Source organism: Staurois parvus, unplaced genomic scaffold, assembly GCF_062004578.1.
Source record: "Staurois parvus isolate SC_StPar_1 unplaced genomic scaffold, SC_StPar_1.0 ptg000670l, whole genome shotgun sequence".
NCBI classification, from domain to species: Eukaryota; Metazoa; Chordata; class Amphibia; order Anura; family Ranidae; genus Staurois; species Staurois parvus.
This window is the reverse complement of record NW_028318466.1, coordinates 1,218,744-1,239,089: the sequence shown is the minus strand read 5'-3', so window position 1 is coordinate 1,239,089 and position 20,346 is coordinate 1,218,744. Positions and strand designations below refer to the sequence as shown.

Below are 20,346 nucleotides of genomic sequence, written 5' to 3'. Positions count from 1 at the left end.
AGAATGAAAAGAAGAAGAATGAAAAGAAGAAGAAGAATGAAAAGAAGAAGAAGAAGAATGAAAAGAAGAAGAATGAAAAGAAGAAGAAGAAGAATGAAAAGAAGAATGAAAAGAAGAAGAAGAAGAATGAAAAGAAGAAGAAGAAGAAGAAGAAGAAGAATGAAAAGAAGAAGAAGAATGAAAAGAAGAAGAATTAAAGTACAGCAAAAAGTGTATCTGCAGAGAGCTCCGCTATTTCTGACAGTTCTCTGACAGTTCCTTCACATTTACAGCGGTTGAAACATTGTATCTATTTATTTCCGAATAAAAACATCTGTATCCTAAATGGAAACAAATAGATACAATGTTTCAACCGCTGTAAATGAACTGTCAGAACTGTCAGAAATAGCGGAGCTCTCTGCAGTGACACTTTTGCCGGCTGATCGGGAAAAATTCGATTCGTGCACCCGAAGTTTGCTAAAATTTAGATTCGATGCGAATCGAATTTTTCCTGATATTCGAAACGAATTCCACTTCGCCAGGTTCGATTCGCTCATCTCTACTCATATTATTTTGGATATCCCAAGTAACAGACTGTATTCATGTGTAGGCTTGATTTTTTCCATGTGCCTTTTCTACCTGTTTGCTTTCTATGAAGCTGAAGAAATCTAATATTGTATTAGACTGGATTAGAAATCTAGATATTTTTACTGAAACTACTAAGTTTGTTCCCACGTACTAAATATTGCAAAACAAATAGATCATTAAAAAATTGTTCCTGAAAACTGAGTTTTATTGAGAAGATGGGAGGCACAGAATAAAGATGTTGGTGGGCTTTGCTTTCTGAAGTTAAACCATAGTCAGGATTTTTAGTGAAGAGCAGACACAGTATGGGAATATACACAGTAATAGGAATCTTGTGGATTTATATTTAATATAAGTTTTATATTACTTTATACTATTGGTTTGTATAAACCATAGCATTGATTTGTATCAGTAACTGATATTGTAGTTGTTTCACTATTGATTGTAACAATTCTAGTGCTCATACAAAATTACCTTTAAATTTCCACTAATTATTATTTTATTTAATATTTTGTAATATATTCTTTCCTTTAACCCTGATGAATGGGGGGCCCTTTGGAACAGCTGAAACACATTGCCTTTCTATTAAATGCAAAATAAAAAAAAAAAACTTGTGGAAACCAGACTCCCTACACATCTCTAATGCTATTGATATTGGAGCGTGCGCCATACATGTGGCAGTGTGACAATGCAGTAACAAAATGGAAGATAGTTTTCACTCCATAAGAGAAAGAGTCTGGTCACCAGGTATTATTTTAATGAAAGCTAGATATTTTAAAAAAAGACATTTTGTTAAATAATATTGCCATGTTAAATATATAAGAGTTGAGGATTTTCATATACTTTAACTTTTTTAACCTAAAATGTTCAAAGCTTCCTCTATTTTAGGGATTTTAACTAAAAATTTGATTTTTTCCCCTATAAAAATAAATGACAGGGTTACATTTTAATGAAGCTCATATTATTTTGGATATCCCAAGTAACAGGCTGTATTCATGTGTAGGCTGGATTTCTTCCATGTGCCTTTTCTACCATTATGCTTTCTCTAAAACTGAAGAAATCTAACATTGTATCTGGATTAGAAATCTAAATATTTTTAATGAAACTACAAAATTTGTTCCTATCTACTAAATATTGCAAGACTATATAATCAAAACAAATTGATCATTAAAAAATTGTTCCTGAAAACGGAGTTTTATTGAGAAGATGGGAGGCACAGAATAAAGATGTTGGTGGGCTTTGCTTTCTGAAGTTAAACCATAGTCAGGATTTTTAATGAAGAGCAGACACAGTAGGGGAATATACACAGTAATAGGAATTTTGCGGATTTATATTTAATATAAGTTTATCATTACTTTATATTATTAGCATTGATTTGTATCAGTAACTGATATTTTAATTGTTTCACCATTGATTGCAACAATTCTAGTGTTCATACAAAAATACCTTTAAACTGCCACTAATTATTATTTTACTTCATATTTTGTAATATGATCTTTTCTTTGGCCCTGGTGATTGGGGGCCCTTTGGAACACCTGAAACACACTGCCTTTTTATTAAATGTAAAATAAAACTTTTGGAAACCAGACTCCCTACAAATCTCTAATGTTATTGATATCGAAGCCAATCTTAGGCTTCTGTTGTTAGAAATGCTGCCGGAAGAGAATACTCTACACCAGACAAGACTACCAGTTGGGATTTCCAAATATAAAAAATCTCCAGTGCTTCAGATCCAGACCTTACTGCTTCATGAGATAATGTCATCAGTCTGATGCAGACAGGGGAGGCAGTTCTTCAGTCTCCAGCGATCAGACTTCAACATTATACATTTGTAGAAATTCACAAAATGAAAGGTTGCAGCAGGGGGCTGTATCTGTACACAACCATAAACTGTTATGACATTTTTATGAAACTGTGCCATTTATGAGATGCTGGCCCTGAACGTTGCTTGAACAAATATGGCCTCTTCCTTCTGGAGAGAAAAGCAGATGAAGTTATTATTAAAGCAGTATTAAACCACAAACCAAAAATGTAATATATTGCAGCCTACCAATCATTAGATGTGGTGACTGCATTTGTTTTCTTTTTTTAGGCTTTTTTCCCTCTGTTTGCACCTGGTGATCTGGCCAGTAACACACCTCCTGTGTTAGAGTGCCCCCACTCTGGATGAAGGAGCACAGGGGTACCTTTGGACAGCAGCATTTTCAGTCTGGGGGGAAGGGAGTGTTAGATGTACTAATAAATTTAGATGTGCTAACAACTTGAAGCCAAACGCCATTTCACACTTTATAAGCAGTTATAGTAACAGTTTTGTTTCTTTTGGGATGCAGATTTTACATGAATAAATAAAAGTTGATCATTGTAAACACCCCTCTTAGTAGTAAGTGGCTTGTCTCAACCCCGTAAGTGAACATTTGCAAGAGAACTGATTCTGCTGAAAAACAACACACTTACTGGCCAGATCACCTGATGAAAATAAAGGTAATAAAGTCTAAAATAGAAAAGTAAGGCAGCCATTAGATATAAGAATTGGTAAGCTGCAATGTAATAAATGTTTGCTTTTGGGTTTAATATCATTTTAAAGGAAGTACTGTGTAAATGTTGTGGAAGTACTGTGGAAGTTCCATGGAAGTGTTTACAGTGCATTGCATTAATTAAACACGGAAAATCAATCAATCAATCAATCAATCAATCAGATGCTAGGTCAGATTTAACTGCCATAGAGCATATAGAGCATATAGAGCATCCTAGATTGTAAGCTCGAAAGAGCAGGGCCCTCGAACCCCTCGTGTATCACATTGTATTGGTATTGTTCTGTCACATGTTCTGTCCCCCTTTGTAATGTACAGCGCTGAGCGAACTATTGGCGCTTTATAAATACTGTATAATAATAATAATAATAATATAGGGAGTGCTGGGGTCCAGTATTAAAATGTCTAGCATGCTTTGCAATCTGTGTGTCATGGATGCATTCTGTAGTAAATGCTTATATGTAAAATAAAGATTTTATATGGATAGTTAAAAAAACAATTACGTAAACATTAGTTTATAAACTTGGAATAAAAACTAAAATAAGTTGAGCAAAACCATTATAGCTTTCCTTTTCAGCTGTAGTAAAAAAAGATATATTGAAATACATTTTTTGTTTGAGGCAATACATGTAGATCAAATCTTTTGTGTGTGCTGTTACTTTTATGGTATCTTATGATATTCCTTAACAGAACTTCTGTAATTGTTATTTTGTTTCCATAATGCCTTAAATGGGTTCTAAAGGCTCAAGTTTTCCCCCACTTTCCCCCACTTTTTTTTTTGGATGCAGTGGGAGGTTATAATGTCTGTCAGTTTTTTGTTGATGGGGAGATTTACCTTCACTTTCTTTCCCATAGCCAAAATAGGAAGTGAGGAAATCCCTGCAAATCAAAGCAGAGTTCCACTCACACTGTAAAACAATAAAAGTCAGCAGCTACAAAAACTGTAGCTGCTGACTTTTAAAAAACAGCCACTCACCTGTCCCACGATCCTGCGTTGCCCTCGTTGCAGCCCATTTCACTGGCCGTCCTGTATTCCAGGCGCCGGAATCTTCAGTGTGGGCACCCGGCTGTGACAGCTTGCGGCTTCACAGCCAGGTGCCCACTGCGCATGTGCGAGTAGCGCTGTGCTTCCTGAATGGGCCCATCATCTTCTGGGACCTGCCACGTGTCCCACAAGACTATGGGGAGGGAAGGTAGGAGGACAATTTCCGCTTCTGATCGCTTAGGCGATTGCAGCAGAAGAGGGAGCTGATACCTGTCAATTTCGGGTACCCGCTCCCCAAAGGTGCCAATCCTTAATGGGGAGCAGGGGACCAATCTTTCAAGCGGAACTTCTCCTTTTGGGTGGAACTCCGCTTTAAAGGAGTCCATCGGGCCTCCCCAGGTCACCAGAACTAGTGTCCCTATTGGTAGATTTCCTCTCTATTATTGTTCTGGCAACAACCCAAATTTGGGATTTTCTTCTACTTTCACTATCAGTGATAACAGATAACAGTAAAACAGGACAAATAAAGAGGGTGATTCTCCTTAATGGGAGCTCTGAGGAAGAAGGGATCACCTTTGGAAACGCGTCAGCTTCATTCTGAGAGTCTCCCCTATCGATGGGACCCGCATTTGTCTTCTTTCCCATTGTGCTGATGTTGGATTTTATATGCTTTTAATATTGCTACTTTTGTGAGTATATATCTCAGGTCAGTAAATTGACCCTTTACTCACTGAGGTAATGCGCACGGTTGGTGCGCTTTGTTTTTGTTCTTTGTTACAGCTCCTTAATAGGAGTACAGACAGCAATAAAAAACCTGCCATGTGTTGTAATCCCTCTCCGCTCAAAAAATTTTTGCCTTTAGTTACCGTATATTTTAAAGGCACAGATTAATTTTTAGCTAAGTATAAGAGCCTAATTGAGGCTTTACACATCAATATATATTGTTGGATATCCTGTGGATAAACATTTTTGGTTTTCATGTTGACTGCTGCAGTTATAAATAATTAATTTGCTTGACAAAAATGATCTAGTCCTATCCACATACATTTGAGAACCCCTGTGTGCGCACACTTCCCATAGGCTACGATGAAACCCTTTCCCTAGGAAGATGTTTTCAGCCAAAGTATCACAGGTGCATAGAAAAACTTTTGTTCACACAAATCCTAACACTGAAACGTTGTTAGCTAGATGTGTGCAGAAAAAAGCAGTTTCATTTAATTTTGGATCGAAGTAACTAATTTGGTTTCTCTGCATTCGTAACGAAATTAGTTTAGTTTTATTTTGTTTATTGGTTTTCGACTGGATTCAATTTCCAATGGATTTGAAGTATTCTAATCAAATTTCTATCATATTTGAATTGAAAATATCGAATTGATCCAAATTCATTGTTAAGAATAGCTGCTTCTATTCTATTCGAAATCCGAATTTTGGAAGACGGTTGCATTCTTTCTATTGTATTCTATTCTAATATATACTTTTTCTATTCTGTTCTATTCTTTTCTATTCTATACTTTTATGTTGTATTGTATTCTATTCTTTTATTTTCTATTCTTTTTAATTCTATTCTTTTCTATTCTATTCCTTTATTTTCTATTTTATTCCATTTTTTAAATTTTTGATTCTATTCCATTCTGTTCTGTTTTACTCTGTTCTATTCTGTTTTATTCTATTCTTTTTAAAATTCTAATTTCGGAAGACAGCTTTCTTTCTAGTCTGTTCTATTCTTTTATATTCTATTCTATGCTATTATTTTCTCTTCCTTTATTTTCTATTTCTGTTCCCCATTTATCAAATCATTGCCTGGGTGCCTGGCTGTTGATTAGCTTACTGTTAATTAGATCACTGTTAGCTGTTGGGTGTACTGTTGTGATCAACCTCTTACCTAATCAGTGTGGGATTTTTATCCCAAAGTGTGATATTTGTTTTATTGTTCATGAGGGGATGGGCCCTATTTCTGGAGTGTATAAAAACTTTTCTGTTCAATAAAGAGTTCCTGTTTGGCATCTAAGCTAGCCTCGTCTAGTCTTGGGTGCGATGCCCGGCTATAATACCTTGGTCCTGTGTCCCAGTGGCAACGAAGTGGTTCTCTGACAGAATCACCCAATTTGGGTGACAGGCGTTCCATCTCAATACTCATTTAATTTAGGGGGACAGTAGATTTCTTGAGGGAGATTGCCTGATCCTGTGGTCAGGTGGGTAAGGAATAGGTCTAGCAACATGAAGTGGAGGATCAGGTAAGTATGATTGCTTTACCCCCTGCCCCTATACATAAATGAACAGTTAACCCTTGTATTCCTAGAATTTCAGTATTAAATAAAGTTGTTTTCACCCAGTCTCATGACACAGGTATCCCTGTGAGACATCAAATCCTTAGGTCCATGACCTCTCTGCAGATTGCATTGCTAAATAAAGTAGCCTTATCGATGAGGTTATCCCTTTGCTTCCTTCTTCTGATATCATGTTCACCGTGTGAATGATGTTTTGATGCAATTACAGGTTGCAAATGTCGAAATTATTAGTTATGGTATTTCTTTGTAAAATTACTATCAATGATTTTACTGAATTAAATGATGATTTTATATACAGTGTAATTGCAGTTCAGCTGTAATCTGTTTAGGTAAAAATATTTTCAATATGAAGGCACTGTTAGCAAAGTAACTGACAATTCCTTTCTCATGGGTATCATTATTTTTGTCATAGAAATTGTGCTCATCGGCTTTGGGATTGGAAATACTTAGTAATGAGTAACCATATGCAATTAAAATGTCAAGTAGAATCTGTTAAGTTGGTTAAATAAATAGAAAAAATTTAGAGTTGATATTAATATTTATACTTTTCATTTTCAAATAGTATACCCATGTGTACTGAAGCCTGAAAAAGGAAGCTCGGCAATTTACATAATTAATGCTTATTGTTCTATCATGCAAGTATTATAAGACAGACCAAAGATCAGTAGTGATGTGCTAAGGGTCATAACCAAGAGAATTGAGCCAGATTTCAGTTTACTTCTAAAATCTATACTGAGAGAGTTACATAGGCTGCTATTACATTCTTTTTCCTCTGAGGATACTAGCTACCTGACTGTCATATTGATGCAATGATTTCTTCAATTTCTGATTCATTGACTAGAACTTGCTTCAAATATCCAAAGCTACACTCTCTTTAGGAGGGGCATGGTTGATGGAAGAGGTGGGGGGTGCCTATACGTCAAGATCAATCTGAAAGTTTGCATGAGAAAAGATATCAGCAATGAGTGTGGTGGTCTTAATGGCTGGAGCTGTTCAACAAACAAATTATTTATGGAAATATGTTATAGACCACCCAATGTTAAGGAGGAGGAAGAGAGGAATCTACTCTCACAAAAAGAATTAGCTGAGAAACATGGTAATGTTATTATCAGTGGTCTCCAAACCTTTTAAACAAAGGGCCAGTTTACTGGTAAACAATGCTCCATTGGGCCCCATTGTTGGTGTCATTGGTAGGAATAGTGCCCCATCATTGGTAGGAATAGTTTCCTATCATTGGTGTGATTGGGAGGAATTGTGCCCATTGTTAATGTAATTGGGAGGAATTGTGCCCCATCACTGGCGTCATTTGGAGGAATTGTGCCCCATCATTGGTGTCATTGGGAGGAACTGTGCCCCATTGTTTGTGTCATTGGGAGGAACTGTGCTTTATTATTGGTAGGAATTATGCCCCATCACTGGTGTCATTGGGAGGAATTGTGCCCCATAATTAGTGTCATTGAGCCCCATTGTTTGTGTCATTGGGAGGAATTATGCCCCATAATTGGTGTCATTGGGAGAAACTGTGCCCCATTATTGGTGTTGGTGAATGAAATAGTGCCCCAAGGGTTTGGATACAAGTAAGCAAAGGACGACATCTGGCCCCCGGGCCGCAGTTTGGAGACCACTGTTATTGTTATGGAACATTATTCAAACATTGATGGCAAATGGTGCTGCACACTCAACTAGAGCTCTTCAGTCCCTGAACACACTGCAGGGTACTTTTATGGGACAAAAGGCAGAAGCCTCACATAGAAAAAAGGCTTTGCTAGATCTGCTGAATAAGAGGGAGCTCACTTCTGATGTGAAAATTAGGGACAACTTATAGTTACCTTTGACGTGAGTTACAGGAAGGAGAGACATGCGAGTACCACTAAAACTCTTAACTTTGTTTGTACTTAGTCAATCTGTGTCAGTATCTGAAGCACAATGTCAGGTTCTATTTGTCCCTCTTTTGTGTGACACCTGTTCCATTATACATTGTGCTCAGTTCTGTAGCTCCACTGCGCTTAATTCTACTTTGCATTTCGTGTTTTGAAGTAAAAATAAATAAACGCCTTTAAAAAAATAACCCTTGTTTTTTAAAGAGCCAACTTCAGCAAATTTGCTCTATATTTGGTAATACTAAGTGGGGCTGAAACAGTTTTATAAATATATAAACAGTAAAAATGTAAGGACTGAACAAGTAGACCCTTTGAAGGAGGAGCTTAGGACTTTGATCAAAAATCACGCAGCTATAGCTAATGTGTAAAAATAAATTGTTTTTCATTTGTTAATACACATGAAATAGAGGGTTCTATTAGAAGGGATAGTAATGTGAATGGCAATGACTTTGTAATACCACTGAGGTTGTCAGCAAACATGACTGGAAACAGTCTAGAAAAGCTAAATACATACAGTTGGCCAAGGCCTGATGGCTTACACCCACAAGCACATAGGGAGTTTAGCTCGGGAACCAACAGTATTAAATGTTACTTTTAGGGTGTCATGAAATCAAAGTATAATACAATGAAATTTAAAATCTCAAAATCTTTCATTTTCCGTCATATATAAATGTATGATATACATTGAATACTACGTATTTCGGCTGGCAATTCTAATTATTGTCATATTGCTACCAGTTAATTCAACAATCCAGGCCTAAACAATGTTACATATCTCCAGTATTTTATATATTGTTATTGTTGATCACTCCAGAGCTGTTCAGGACCAAAATTATTGCTTCTCAACGCGTTTCATGAACAAATTTCACTTAGTAAGGAAAATATTAGCAAAAGATATGAATCTAGAATTACAATATATCTAGTCCATCTAAAATGAAGTATTGCACTATAATCCAGACATCTGACCAGTTGTTGGGGATCAGAAGACACTGGCCCACTGTATGGCAATGAAGCACAGCTTAACCACTTGCTTCCCAAGCCAATTCTGACACTTCTTCCATTTTTTTTTAATTTTTTTACAAGATAATTATTTAGAACCCCCAAACATTATGTATTTTTGGCAACAGAGGCCCCGAAGAAAATAATGGTGGTTTTTGCAATTTTTTATGTCACGAGATTGTTTTTCAAGCGCAGAAAATACACTTTAATGAATTGTAGCGCACACAAACACAATATAGTACTCAATTGTTTGGTAAACTATAAAAGATGATGTTATTTCAAGTAAAAAGATACCTAACATGTCACACTTTAAAATTGCACATGCACCCTTAGGAGTGCCTTTAAAATCCTATTATGTATTTGCACATTATTGGGTATTCTTTGTAAAGTAATTTTTCACTCTACTAAACAAATACCTATAACTTTATCTTTAAAATAACACACATGTTCTACTTACCTTCTCTGTGCAATGGGTTTGAACAGAGAAGCCCTGATCCTTCACTTCTTGAGTAGCCCGCTGGCGCTCCTGGCTCCTCCCCTCTGCCTCATGTTATGGGGACACTCGTGTAGGTGTCTATGTATGGACACACAGAGCATGGCTCTGCCCCACCCCCCGCTTCCTCCTCACATTGGCTGCTGTCTCTGAGCCTATTAGGAGGGAGAGAGCCGAGAAAGCGGCTGCTCTTGTGCACAGTAATGGATCGAAATCAGGCTCAGGTAAGTGGGGGGGAGGGGAGCTGCACTCAGAAGGTTTTTTACCCTAACCTCTTCCCGACTGCCCTATAGCAGAACTGCTACAGGGTGGCAGGGCTGTGCAAAATCATGAATATATACATGATTTTGAATGTCCGGTAAAGGAGCGCGTGCACCGTCCTACCCACTCCACCATTAGCGATTATAGATGTCAATCACTGGGTTCCAGCCAGAGATTCCCTGCCGGCACTCGGCGATCGCCGAGTATCACTGACAGGGGAGAGACCTGTGTAAACAACACAGGTCTCTCTCCTGCCAGCAGTAACATGTTGCTGTGTATTGCTCTGCACAGCAGAGCAATACAAAGCATTATGCTTAGACAGTAAAACAGCACACAGCACACAATTAACCCTTTGATCGCCCCAGATGTTAACCCCTTCCTGCCCAGTGTCATTAGTACAGTGTCAGTGCTTTTTATTAGCACTGATCACTGTATTAGTATCATTGAGATTTCAGTGGCAGTTAGTTCCCACCAAGTGTCAGAATGCCCGTCGCAGTCCATTATAAGTCGCCGATCGCCACCATTACTAGTATTAAAAATAAAAATAAAAATTCCAGTATATACAGTATACTGCCATTTGTAGACGCTATAACTTTCACATAAACCAATTAATTTACACACATTGGGATTTTTGTTTTAGCAGAATACATTTTGGCCTAAATTTATGAAGAAATTAAATTTTTTTAATTTTTTTACTGGACATGTTTTATAGCAAAAAGTAAAAGATATTTTTTTTTTTTCAAAATTGTCGGTCTTTTTTGGTTTATAGCTCAAAAAATAAAAATGCACAGGTGATCAAATACCACCGAAAGAAAGCTCTATTTGTGGCAAAAAAGGACAGAAATTTAATTTATGTACATCGTTGCATGACCACGCAATTGTCAGTTAAAGTAACGCAGTGCCATATCGCAAAAAATAGCCTGGTCAGGAAGAAGGGTAAATCCTCTGGAAGGCAAGTGGTTAATGTAGTGAATGCATTAAAGTAAAAAACGTCAGCCTTCAGAGCCACTTTAACATTTAGTTATGTCTGTTTTAAAAATAAATTATTTAGAAAAACTGCATATTTCTGATACAGTGTATAATAGTTTTTTGCCATATTTAAATTTTATAAATAGGAAACAGCAGGTTTTTGATTGCTGGATTGTCAGTGCAATGAACTATATGTTGCACATTTTGCTTCTTGCCCACTGGGAGTCAGCAACAGTAAGAATGCTTTGGGATTCTAATGTGAACAGCTGGTCTGTTTTGACCAGCTGTTTCTAGGTTTTCAAAGTAAGCATTGACTGAACATTGTTGTAGAAATAATGTTCAATTTTTCTTTTTATATACCTACAGTATATTGCCTACAATCTAAGTACTATTTACAGTACAACTGTGATGCGCAAACCTAATAAAATAATTAAAAAACAACTTCTTTACCTCCCCTGACTGAGCCACATCCTCCTTCATTTGTGGTTTAGATGTTCCACTACTAGCCATTGCAGCTCACAGTGGAAGGATTTCAGCAACGGGGTGTTGCTTGTAATCCAGAAAGTAGTGTTCAGGCTTGGTGTGGCTAGGTGTTGATTGACTAGCTACAGGTGTATGCATTAGCAGTGACAATGCTGATAATCATCCATCATTTTTTTTATCCCAATGTATTGCAAGCTGAGAGTGGTGACTCTGCTCTGAATTTAGGAGCAGTGCAGCATTGTTGCCACCCCATCACAGAAAGCTGCATTAAGTGGACTTCAGTAGCATAATCAGCAGGTATTTGTTGAACTTTGTAGGGGGACTGAGACACTTTTAGTGCAGATACCCTTTTAATTAGGTGCTGCATCACATAACTATTATAATGGGAGGCCATAGTTCTAATATAATGTATTTTAAGTCCAGCAAGGGTTCTTTTTTTACATAGAATCCCTTGTGGCCTTTAAGTGTCCCATAGCTTGGGGGAGTAATTTTGTATCCTTCTTGAACCTAGATAGGCAGTTGACTTGAACGTTTGTTAACCTCATTGTGATCAGAATACCTTTTAAAATTATATTTAAAAATGCATCTTGTCATAAGAAGGTTAATTGAACTTGCAGCAGAGAACTAGGAATGCACAACTGTGTGCATTACTATTTTTCAGGCCCAAAGTCAGACTGAAAAATTACAAAATCAAAAACCGGTGTCCAAATACAGTAATATCCAAAAACAATAACCCTAAAGCTTGACACTAAAAGTCACACTTTCACCCTTGAAAGTCCAAAATAAATAATAAAACCCTCTTAGTGTCAGTGAGTCTTCTCAATTCTTTTTTCTTCAATATAATTATCCCAAAAGTATGGTCAATTTCCACCGTGTACCCTAAATAAAATAATTTAAAAGCCTTTAGGATAATACTGCAATATGCAAACTCCAAAAATTTCTCCAAGATTATTCCACAATCGCTATGCAAGATACCGAACTATCCCATGTTCTCAAGCATGATGTAAGGAAACACTCTTCAGGGCCGTCCATAGATTACCACTCAGAAGGAAAGAAAGGAATATATAGTGTAATATTCAGGTTAAATAGATCGAGTCTTTAATAAAATATGCTTACATCAGTATAGAAATAAAAGCGCATGTATTCCCATATGACAAGATCTCTCAAGCAGCTTCCAAGAACGCTTGTATCGATATGACCTTAGTAAAGATGGCCGCTCTGCTACTTCTGGTCAATGTGTAACGTCCGACATCACATCCCTTGACGTGTTTCGTCACTTCCTGACTTCCTCTTAAGGGACCCCTTATGAGGAAGTTAGGAAGTGATGAAACGCGTCAAGGGACGTGACATCGGATGTTACACATTTTCCGGAAGTAGCGGAGCAGCCATCTTTACTAAGGTGATATCGATACAAGCGTTCTTCGAAGCTGCTTGAGAGATCCTGTCATATGGGAATACATGCATTTTTATTTCAATACTGATGTAAGCATATTTTATCTTGCATAGCAATTGTGGAATAATCTTGGAGACATTTTTGGAGTTTGCATATTGCAGTATTATCCTAAAGGCTTTTGATACTTTTTGGATAATTATATTGAAGAAAAAAGAATTGAGAAGACTCACTGACACTAAGAGGGTTTTATTATTTAGACTGAAAAATTAGTCATAGAGGTATTGTCAGGTGAGCTTGGTCTGGGCATGTACAGTGGGGCAAAAAAGTATTTAGTCAGCCACCAGTTGTGCAAGTTCTCCCACTTAAAAAGATGAGAGTGGCCTGTAATTGGCATCATACGTAGACCTCAACTATGAGAGACAAAATGAGAAAAAAAATCCAGGCAATCACATTGGCTGATTTGGAAAGAATTTATTTGCAAATTATGGTGGAAAATAAGTATTTGGTCACCTACAAACAAACAAGATTTCTGGCTCTCACAGACCTGTACTTTCTTCTTTAAGAGGCTCCTCTGTCCTGCACTCATTACCTGTATCAATGGCACCTGTTTGAACTTGTTATCAACCTGTCCACAACCTCAAACAGTCACTCTCCAAACTCCACTATGGTGAAGACCAAAGAGCCATGAAGGACACCAGAAACAAAATTGTAGACCTGCACCAGGCTGGGAAGACTTAATCTGCAATAGGCAAGCAGCTTGGTGTGAACAAATCAACTGTGGGAGCAATAATTAGAAAATGGAAAACATGCAAGACCACTGATAATCTCCCTCAATCTGGGGCTCCACGCAAGATCTCACCCCGTGAGGTCAAAATGATCACAAGAACGGTGAGCAAAAATCCCAGGACCACACTGGGGGACCTAGTGAATGACCTGCAGAGAGCTGGGACCAACGTAACAAAGGCTACCATCAGTAACACACTACGCCGCCAGGGATTCAGATCCTGCAGTGCCAGACGTGTCCCCCTGCTTAAGCCAGTACATGTCCGGGCCCATCTGAAGTTTGCTAGAGAGCATTTGGATGATCCAGAAGAGGACGGGGAGAATGTCATATGGTCAGATGAAACCAAAATAGAACTGTTTGGTAGAAACACAACTTGTCGTGTTTGGAGGAAAGAGAATGCTGAGTTGCATCCAAAGAACACCATACCTACTGTGAAGCATGGGGGTGGCAACATCATGCTTTGGGGCTGTTTCTCCGCAAAGGAACCAGGATGACTGATCCATGTACAGGACAGAATGAATGAGGCCATGTATCGTGAGATTTTGAGTGCAAACCTCTTTCCATCAGCAAGGGCATTGAAGATGAAACGTGGTTGGGTCTTCCAACATGACAATGATCCCAAACATACTGCCTGGGCAACGAAGGAGTGGCTTCATAAGAAGCATTTCAAGGTCCTAGAGTGGCCTAGCCAGTCTCCAGATCTCAACCCCATAGAAAACCTTTGGAGGGAGTTGAAAGTCCGTGTTGCCCAGCGACAGCCCCAAAACATCACTGCTCTAGAGGAGATCTGCATGGAGGAATGGGCCAACATACCAGCAACAGTGTGTGCCAACCTTGTGAAGACTTACAGGAAACGTTTGACCTCTGTCATTGCCAACAAAGGATACATAACAAAGTATTGAGATGAACTTTTGATATTGACCAAATACTTATTTTCCACCATAATTTGCAAATAAATTCTTTCCAAATCAGCCAATGTGATTGTCTGTATTTTTTTTCTCATTTTGTCTCTCATAGTTGAGGTCTACCTATGATGCCAATTACAGGCCTCTCTCATCTTTTTAAGTGGGAGAACTTGCACAATTGGTGGCTGACTAAATACTTTTTCGCCCCACTGTATGCTTTAAAAAAAACTCTGGTCACAAGAGGGTTAACATACTTGGAGCAGTTATTATTAGCGGCACACTATGTATCTATAATACATTAAATCCTATTAACAATCTCTGTGTATAATTCATTGTCTTCATTGCTATTCCCACAATGCAAACATATTTGTATACATAATATATATAAACCCAAAAAATACCAACAAATTATATGTGACATAAAATATATGTGACATCAAATTATAGTGCCCAAATTAAAGACCATAAATCATAAGTCCCATGAAAATAAAATCATAAAAAAGTCCAAAACAATCTTCCACAATGTGAATCCTCTGTTATTGTGATTCCCAGTGAGAAATTAATGAACTGCGTGCTGTGCCTCTCATACATCCCCTCTCAGGTGTACACTCACCAGAACATAGCCTTTAATTAGCCTTGTTACATAAATTCCAGATAGTAGGATCACCAGAACACAGACTTTATTCCACCTTGTTAAATAGATTCCAAAATGTTGAGACTGGGAGGTTCCACCAATAATCACCCATGATATGAATGGTAGCCAGGATCATAATATATACTCCTCTCCATAGTTACATTGAAAGAGAAAAAATTTGCTCCAATCGTGTATTACCGAAGGTAAACAACTTTAATAAGCCAAAATATTGCACTTACAACATTCAAAAATTAGTTAAGCCTTTTAAAATATAGCCTTTCAGTGAGTCAAATACTGCTGGTGCTCTCACCTCCTCCGGATCTGCCGGACAGAACACCGTCACGTCACTTCCGGTTACGGATCTGTGTCACTTCCGGTCCGCCGCACCGTCACACCCTGACATGTTTTGTCATACCCTGACTTAATCATAGGGATCCCTAGATTAATCATAGAGTCATTAATTTCTCACTGGGAATCACATTAACAGAGGATTCACATTGTGGAAGATTGTATTGGACTTTATGATTTTATTATAAAAAAACATTTTCACGGGACTTATGATTTATGGTGTTTAATTTGGGCACTATAATTTGATGTCACATATATTTTATGTCACATATAATTTGTTGGTATTTTTTAGGTTTATATATATTTTGTATACAAATATGTTTGCATTGTGGGAATAGCAATGAAGACAAAGAATTATACACAGAGATTGTTAATAGGATTTAATGTATTATAGATATATAATGCGCCACTAATAATCACTAGCAATGAAGGTGGTAATATTTGAAACATCTTTTGACATAGCATTTAAAGTGATAGCTAATTGGATATAATATTTAAAAAACATCATTTGGCGCGATTTAGTGATCATTTAATTATATTTTCTTGGGTCACTCTATAAAATACTTGGAGAAGTAACATAAGGCTTTACAAAATTCCATTTAGTCTAGAAGCGAAAGACATCATGATTATCACAATAAAATAAGCACATAATTACTTATTACGCTTATAAAATGCATGTATTGTGTGTTTTTTCCTAATATTCTGATAATAGCATTGTGATAATAGTCTGCTTGGTAGAAATTGAACTTGTTCCCCTTTTCATATACTAGGAGAGTCTACAATTGCTTTGTTAAGAGTAGAACCTAATTTTTCACCATGTACAATTTTGATATTGAAACCTGCCATAGGATCAGAAAATAATATATACGGTATGTTGTGCGACATCTAAATGATAGATACATTTACATCATTTTTCTAAAATTTTAGAAAGCAATATAATATGGTTATTTTTAATGTGACTTTGGTACGGCTTCAGTGCCAGAGAGTGCAAAAGTTGTATCATAGTAACATCAAAGTCGTATCAAAGAACAATTCTTCTGTCAGAAATAAATGTACAAATGCGGCGCTCTATAATATTTACAGTATGCAGATGGTATCTCACAGTATTCAAACTTATTTGATATGATACATGCGGATTAATGTGACTGTTGTGACACAGTGAGCAATAATTAACTTTCGTGACTGTGGTACGAAATAATATTAACAGCAACAAAGCTTATTGCATATAGTTCATGCGGAGTGATGTGACTGTGGATACACAGTAAGCAAAGATTAATATTCGTGACTGCTGTGGCTGGAAACAATGAGCATACAATGCACTAACCAGATAGCACAGATGAATGTGCGTTGGAGTATATAAGACCTACTCCTTGGTACTCTGGGGGTGGGAACTCAGCATGCGGATGTGATCATCAGGTGGAGGTGCTTCACCAGCTGTCTTCTATCCGAAGCAGGTTTCCACATCTCAGGTTAACCGTGTCCAGCAGTATCATTTCCAGCCATCAGGGGGATCATACAAGCAGATGGGAACCAGGAAAGGATCCTTCAGGATAAGGACTCTCAGTGCCAGATAAATGAGCCCAGAGAGAAAAGAACTCCAATAGTGTAGTATGTTTAATGATCATATAAGAGTAACATCAAGGTACAGGTAAATTAACAGAGCCAGCACTTACATCTGAGGTAGTTTGTAGGTAATGTAGTTAGTATTCCAAGAGAAAGGGTATCTCCCTAACGTGTTTCGTGGGACATTAACCTCTAATTGGCATTTTAACCCATGTGTGTCACCTTGTGTATCTGTACCAAGGCCAAACATTCCAGGGTATGTAAACTTTTGATCATGGCCATTTGGGTTATTTCTGTTATCATTATGATTTAAAAAGGAGCCAAACAACTATTTGATAATAAATGGCTTCATATGATCATCATCCTTCAATAAAAGAGCATTTTTGGCATGACCAGTCATATTTTCAATATTAATGCCAAAATTTCACAATTTCTGCCAGGGTATGCAAACTTTTGAGCACAACTGTATATCTGAATATGAGCTGCCCACTAATAAGTAATAGCAGATGCTGAATCTACCCTCTCTACTCATTTTTTTTTCATTTCATGTAGTGTTGCTCAAGTAGAATCTGTAGTGTTATGTGTACTAACTGTCCTGCCTACTGTCAGGAATGGACTTGCCAGTAATGGTGGGACTCACCTGCCTTGTGGGCTGCAGTACCAGGGCTGGCCAGCGGGTGCTCTCAGCAATCAGAGACCCAACCCTGCAGCCAGCCAAACACCTGAAGCTGATTATGCAGGTGTATTTAAGGGATGGCCAGACCTGCAGTCTGTGCCTTGGTGTGTGGTTTTCCTGGGCCCTTGTATCTTGTTACCTGCATTCCTGTTCCTGTTCCTGTTCCTGTCCCTGTCTGACTGATTCGTTGCTGACCCTGTTTGATCCCTGGCTTGTGACCCCGACCATTCTCTGCCTGACCCCCTGTACCTACCTGCCCGTTAGTTGCTGTACCCGGCTCGTGACCTGACTACTCTCTGCTTGCTCCTCCTGTTCCTACCTGCCCGATTGTTATTGACCCGGCCTGCCTGACGACGCTTGTATTGTATGTATTGTTATCTGTGGGTGGTTTGGTTTGGTTCGTTTGCACTGTGTTATGTTTTAGTATTGCACTGCGTTTATGTATTGTTAGCGTTAATAAATTATATTGTTTATAACATATCTGAAGCCTGCGTTTCCCTGCGTCAGTTCACATACCTCTGGTCATACCCGGAGCCCTGACACCTACTATTACCCCTGAACATGCAGAGGTATATTGCATATGACACTGGTGACAGCCTTGGATGTATGTTCAATACTCCAGTGGTTCCTATACAGCTTGGCTAGGTGGTACAAGCTCAAGCAGAATGTTTGCCTTTGACATATATGTGGGTGGTCTCACAAAAATCAACCAGAATATTCATATTGAAGCCAAGAAAACCTGGTTTTACTCCTATTGGAACAAATATACCATGTCTAATTTTTCGTGTGGTTTTTTCGTAGGTCTGTTGGCTGCATTCTTCATGAAATATGCTGTTTGGAACATGCTTTCACTGGACACAGTTTTTTAGCTGTTGTTTTGAAAATTGTGGAAGGTCCAACACCATGTCTACCTGATCGTTACTCTGGTCAACTTAATTTTATAATGAGCAGGTAGTGCATTGCTTACACATCATATCATAATTCTGTCTCTTTTTTAAGCAGATGTATTTATAGTACATACTGTTTTTTACTTTTCAGAATGCTGATCAAAGATCCATTACATCGTCCAGGAGCAGTGGAGATTTTACAGATTCCATATATATTTGACCAGCTACAGGTATGTAATAAATGAATACTGCTTTTTACAAAACATTTTTGATGTATAACAGGCTGTGAAATTGATACGTAGAAGCAGATTAAGCCCAGATTCACACCAATGTGGTGCGGGAGATGCTGTGAATCCTGTGCGTTTCCCGCACTGCATTTCAATCGCATCAGGTTCATGTCAATTATAAATTAATGAGACCCCGAAGCAGATTGCAAAACATGATGCGATTGCCAGAAATCGCATCGCATGGGTGTTCAGGTGAGATTCAGGTGCAGATTTAAAAAAGAGTCCTGCACCTTTTTGGTGCAGATGCAATGAGTATTGAGCCATACAAAATGTATGGCTCAAATCACACCGCACAGACATTTGCACGTAATTTGTACATTAACCTGGGCTCAATGTGGATTCACACATGTGCTGTGCACATTGAAGCTCACAGATAATTGACACAGTGGTTATTCAGCTGTTCAGTTCAGGTTTAGATCAGGTTCAGAACAGGTTTAGATCAGGTTCAGGTCAAGATTTTATCCTGTTCACAACTGATGACATGTGAGGTTTAGAATTGTTTCCCATAGAAGTCAATAGCCTGTAATCCGCACCTGATCTGGACCGCACTGCTGAAAAATTGGACAGGACTCTTTTTAAATTCACATTGAATCTACACTGCCAGTGCCCTGGACACATGTTTACAGGCACCAATGTTATTTCACATGTCATGCGAATTGGATGCGAATCAAACCGCATCCAATCCACTTATATGTGAATCGGCACTAAGACTCCATTCACAGTGGCTTAAAAAAACTCTGCTTTTAGAGGAGTTTAGCATTTTGCTTGTAAAAGCAACTAATGTTATCCTATGTGTCCATAGGCATTTTTTAAGCTCAGCGTTTAGAGGTAGAAAAAAACCTTCTATTTTGCATTTTTGAGAGCCTTTTTCTGGCAGGAAAAAATGCTAAATGCTTTTAAAAGCTAACACAAAAAAATGCTCAAAATTAGCATTTTTTTCTACAAAGAACACTGGCATTTTATAAGCCAGTGGGCATGGAGAAAATGATTTTTGTCGAGTACATACCGAGCTTTAGGACTATAATGGTACTGAACAGGCTGAAATGCTACAATGTAGGCATATGAATATTTCCTGGAAACCTCTTAGTATTGTTGAGAATTGAATTGCCTTCTCTAGCCTCTTGTACAATGGGTATAGAAAAAAATGATCCTCGTTTAAATTAATCACATTTTGCTGCTTTGCAGCCTGAAATGAAGACAGACACAGCTGTATTTACTCAGTGCAGCTTATAATATCCAAGTGAAAGATATAACACCAACATGTCTGGAAAAAAATTCAAAAACATAATCACTGAGTTGGAAAAATGACTTGTAAACTCAGTCAGGTATAGCTAATCACCTTCTCAATGACACACAAAGCCATTTAACTTTCAGCTGTGACCAGCTGTGGTTGTTTTGATTAGATCACCATGAAAA

General features: G+C 37.8%; 1 protein-coding gene across 1 annotated transcript in view; it reads left to right on the top strand.

Moving 5' to 3' along the window:
- NEK11 (NIMA related kinase 11) overlaps positions 1–20,346 on the top strand; it is a 378,537-nt gene that overhangs the window by 239,535 nt on the left and 118,656 nt on the right. Inside the window, exons 7-8 of the mRNA XM_089652057.1 lie at positions 18,558–18,707; positions 18,795–18,873. Coding sequence (XP_089508183.1) covers positions 18,558–18,707; positions 18,795–18,873 — 229 coding nt within the window. The remainder of the gene's footprint in view (positions 1–18,557; positions 18,708–18,794; positions 18,874–20,346) is intronic.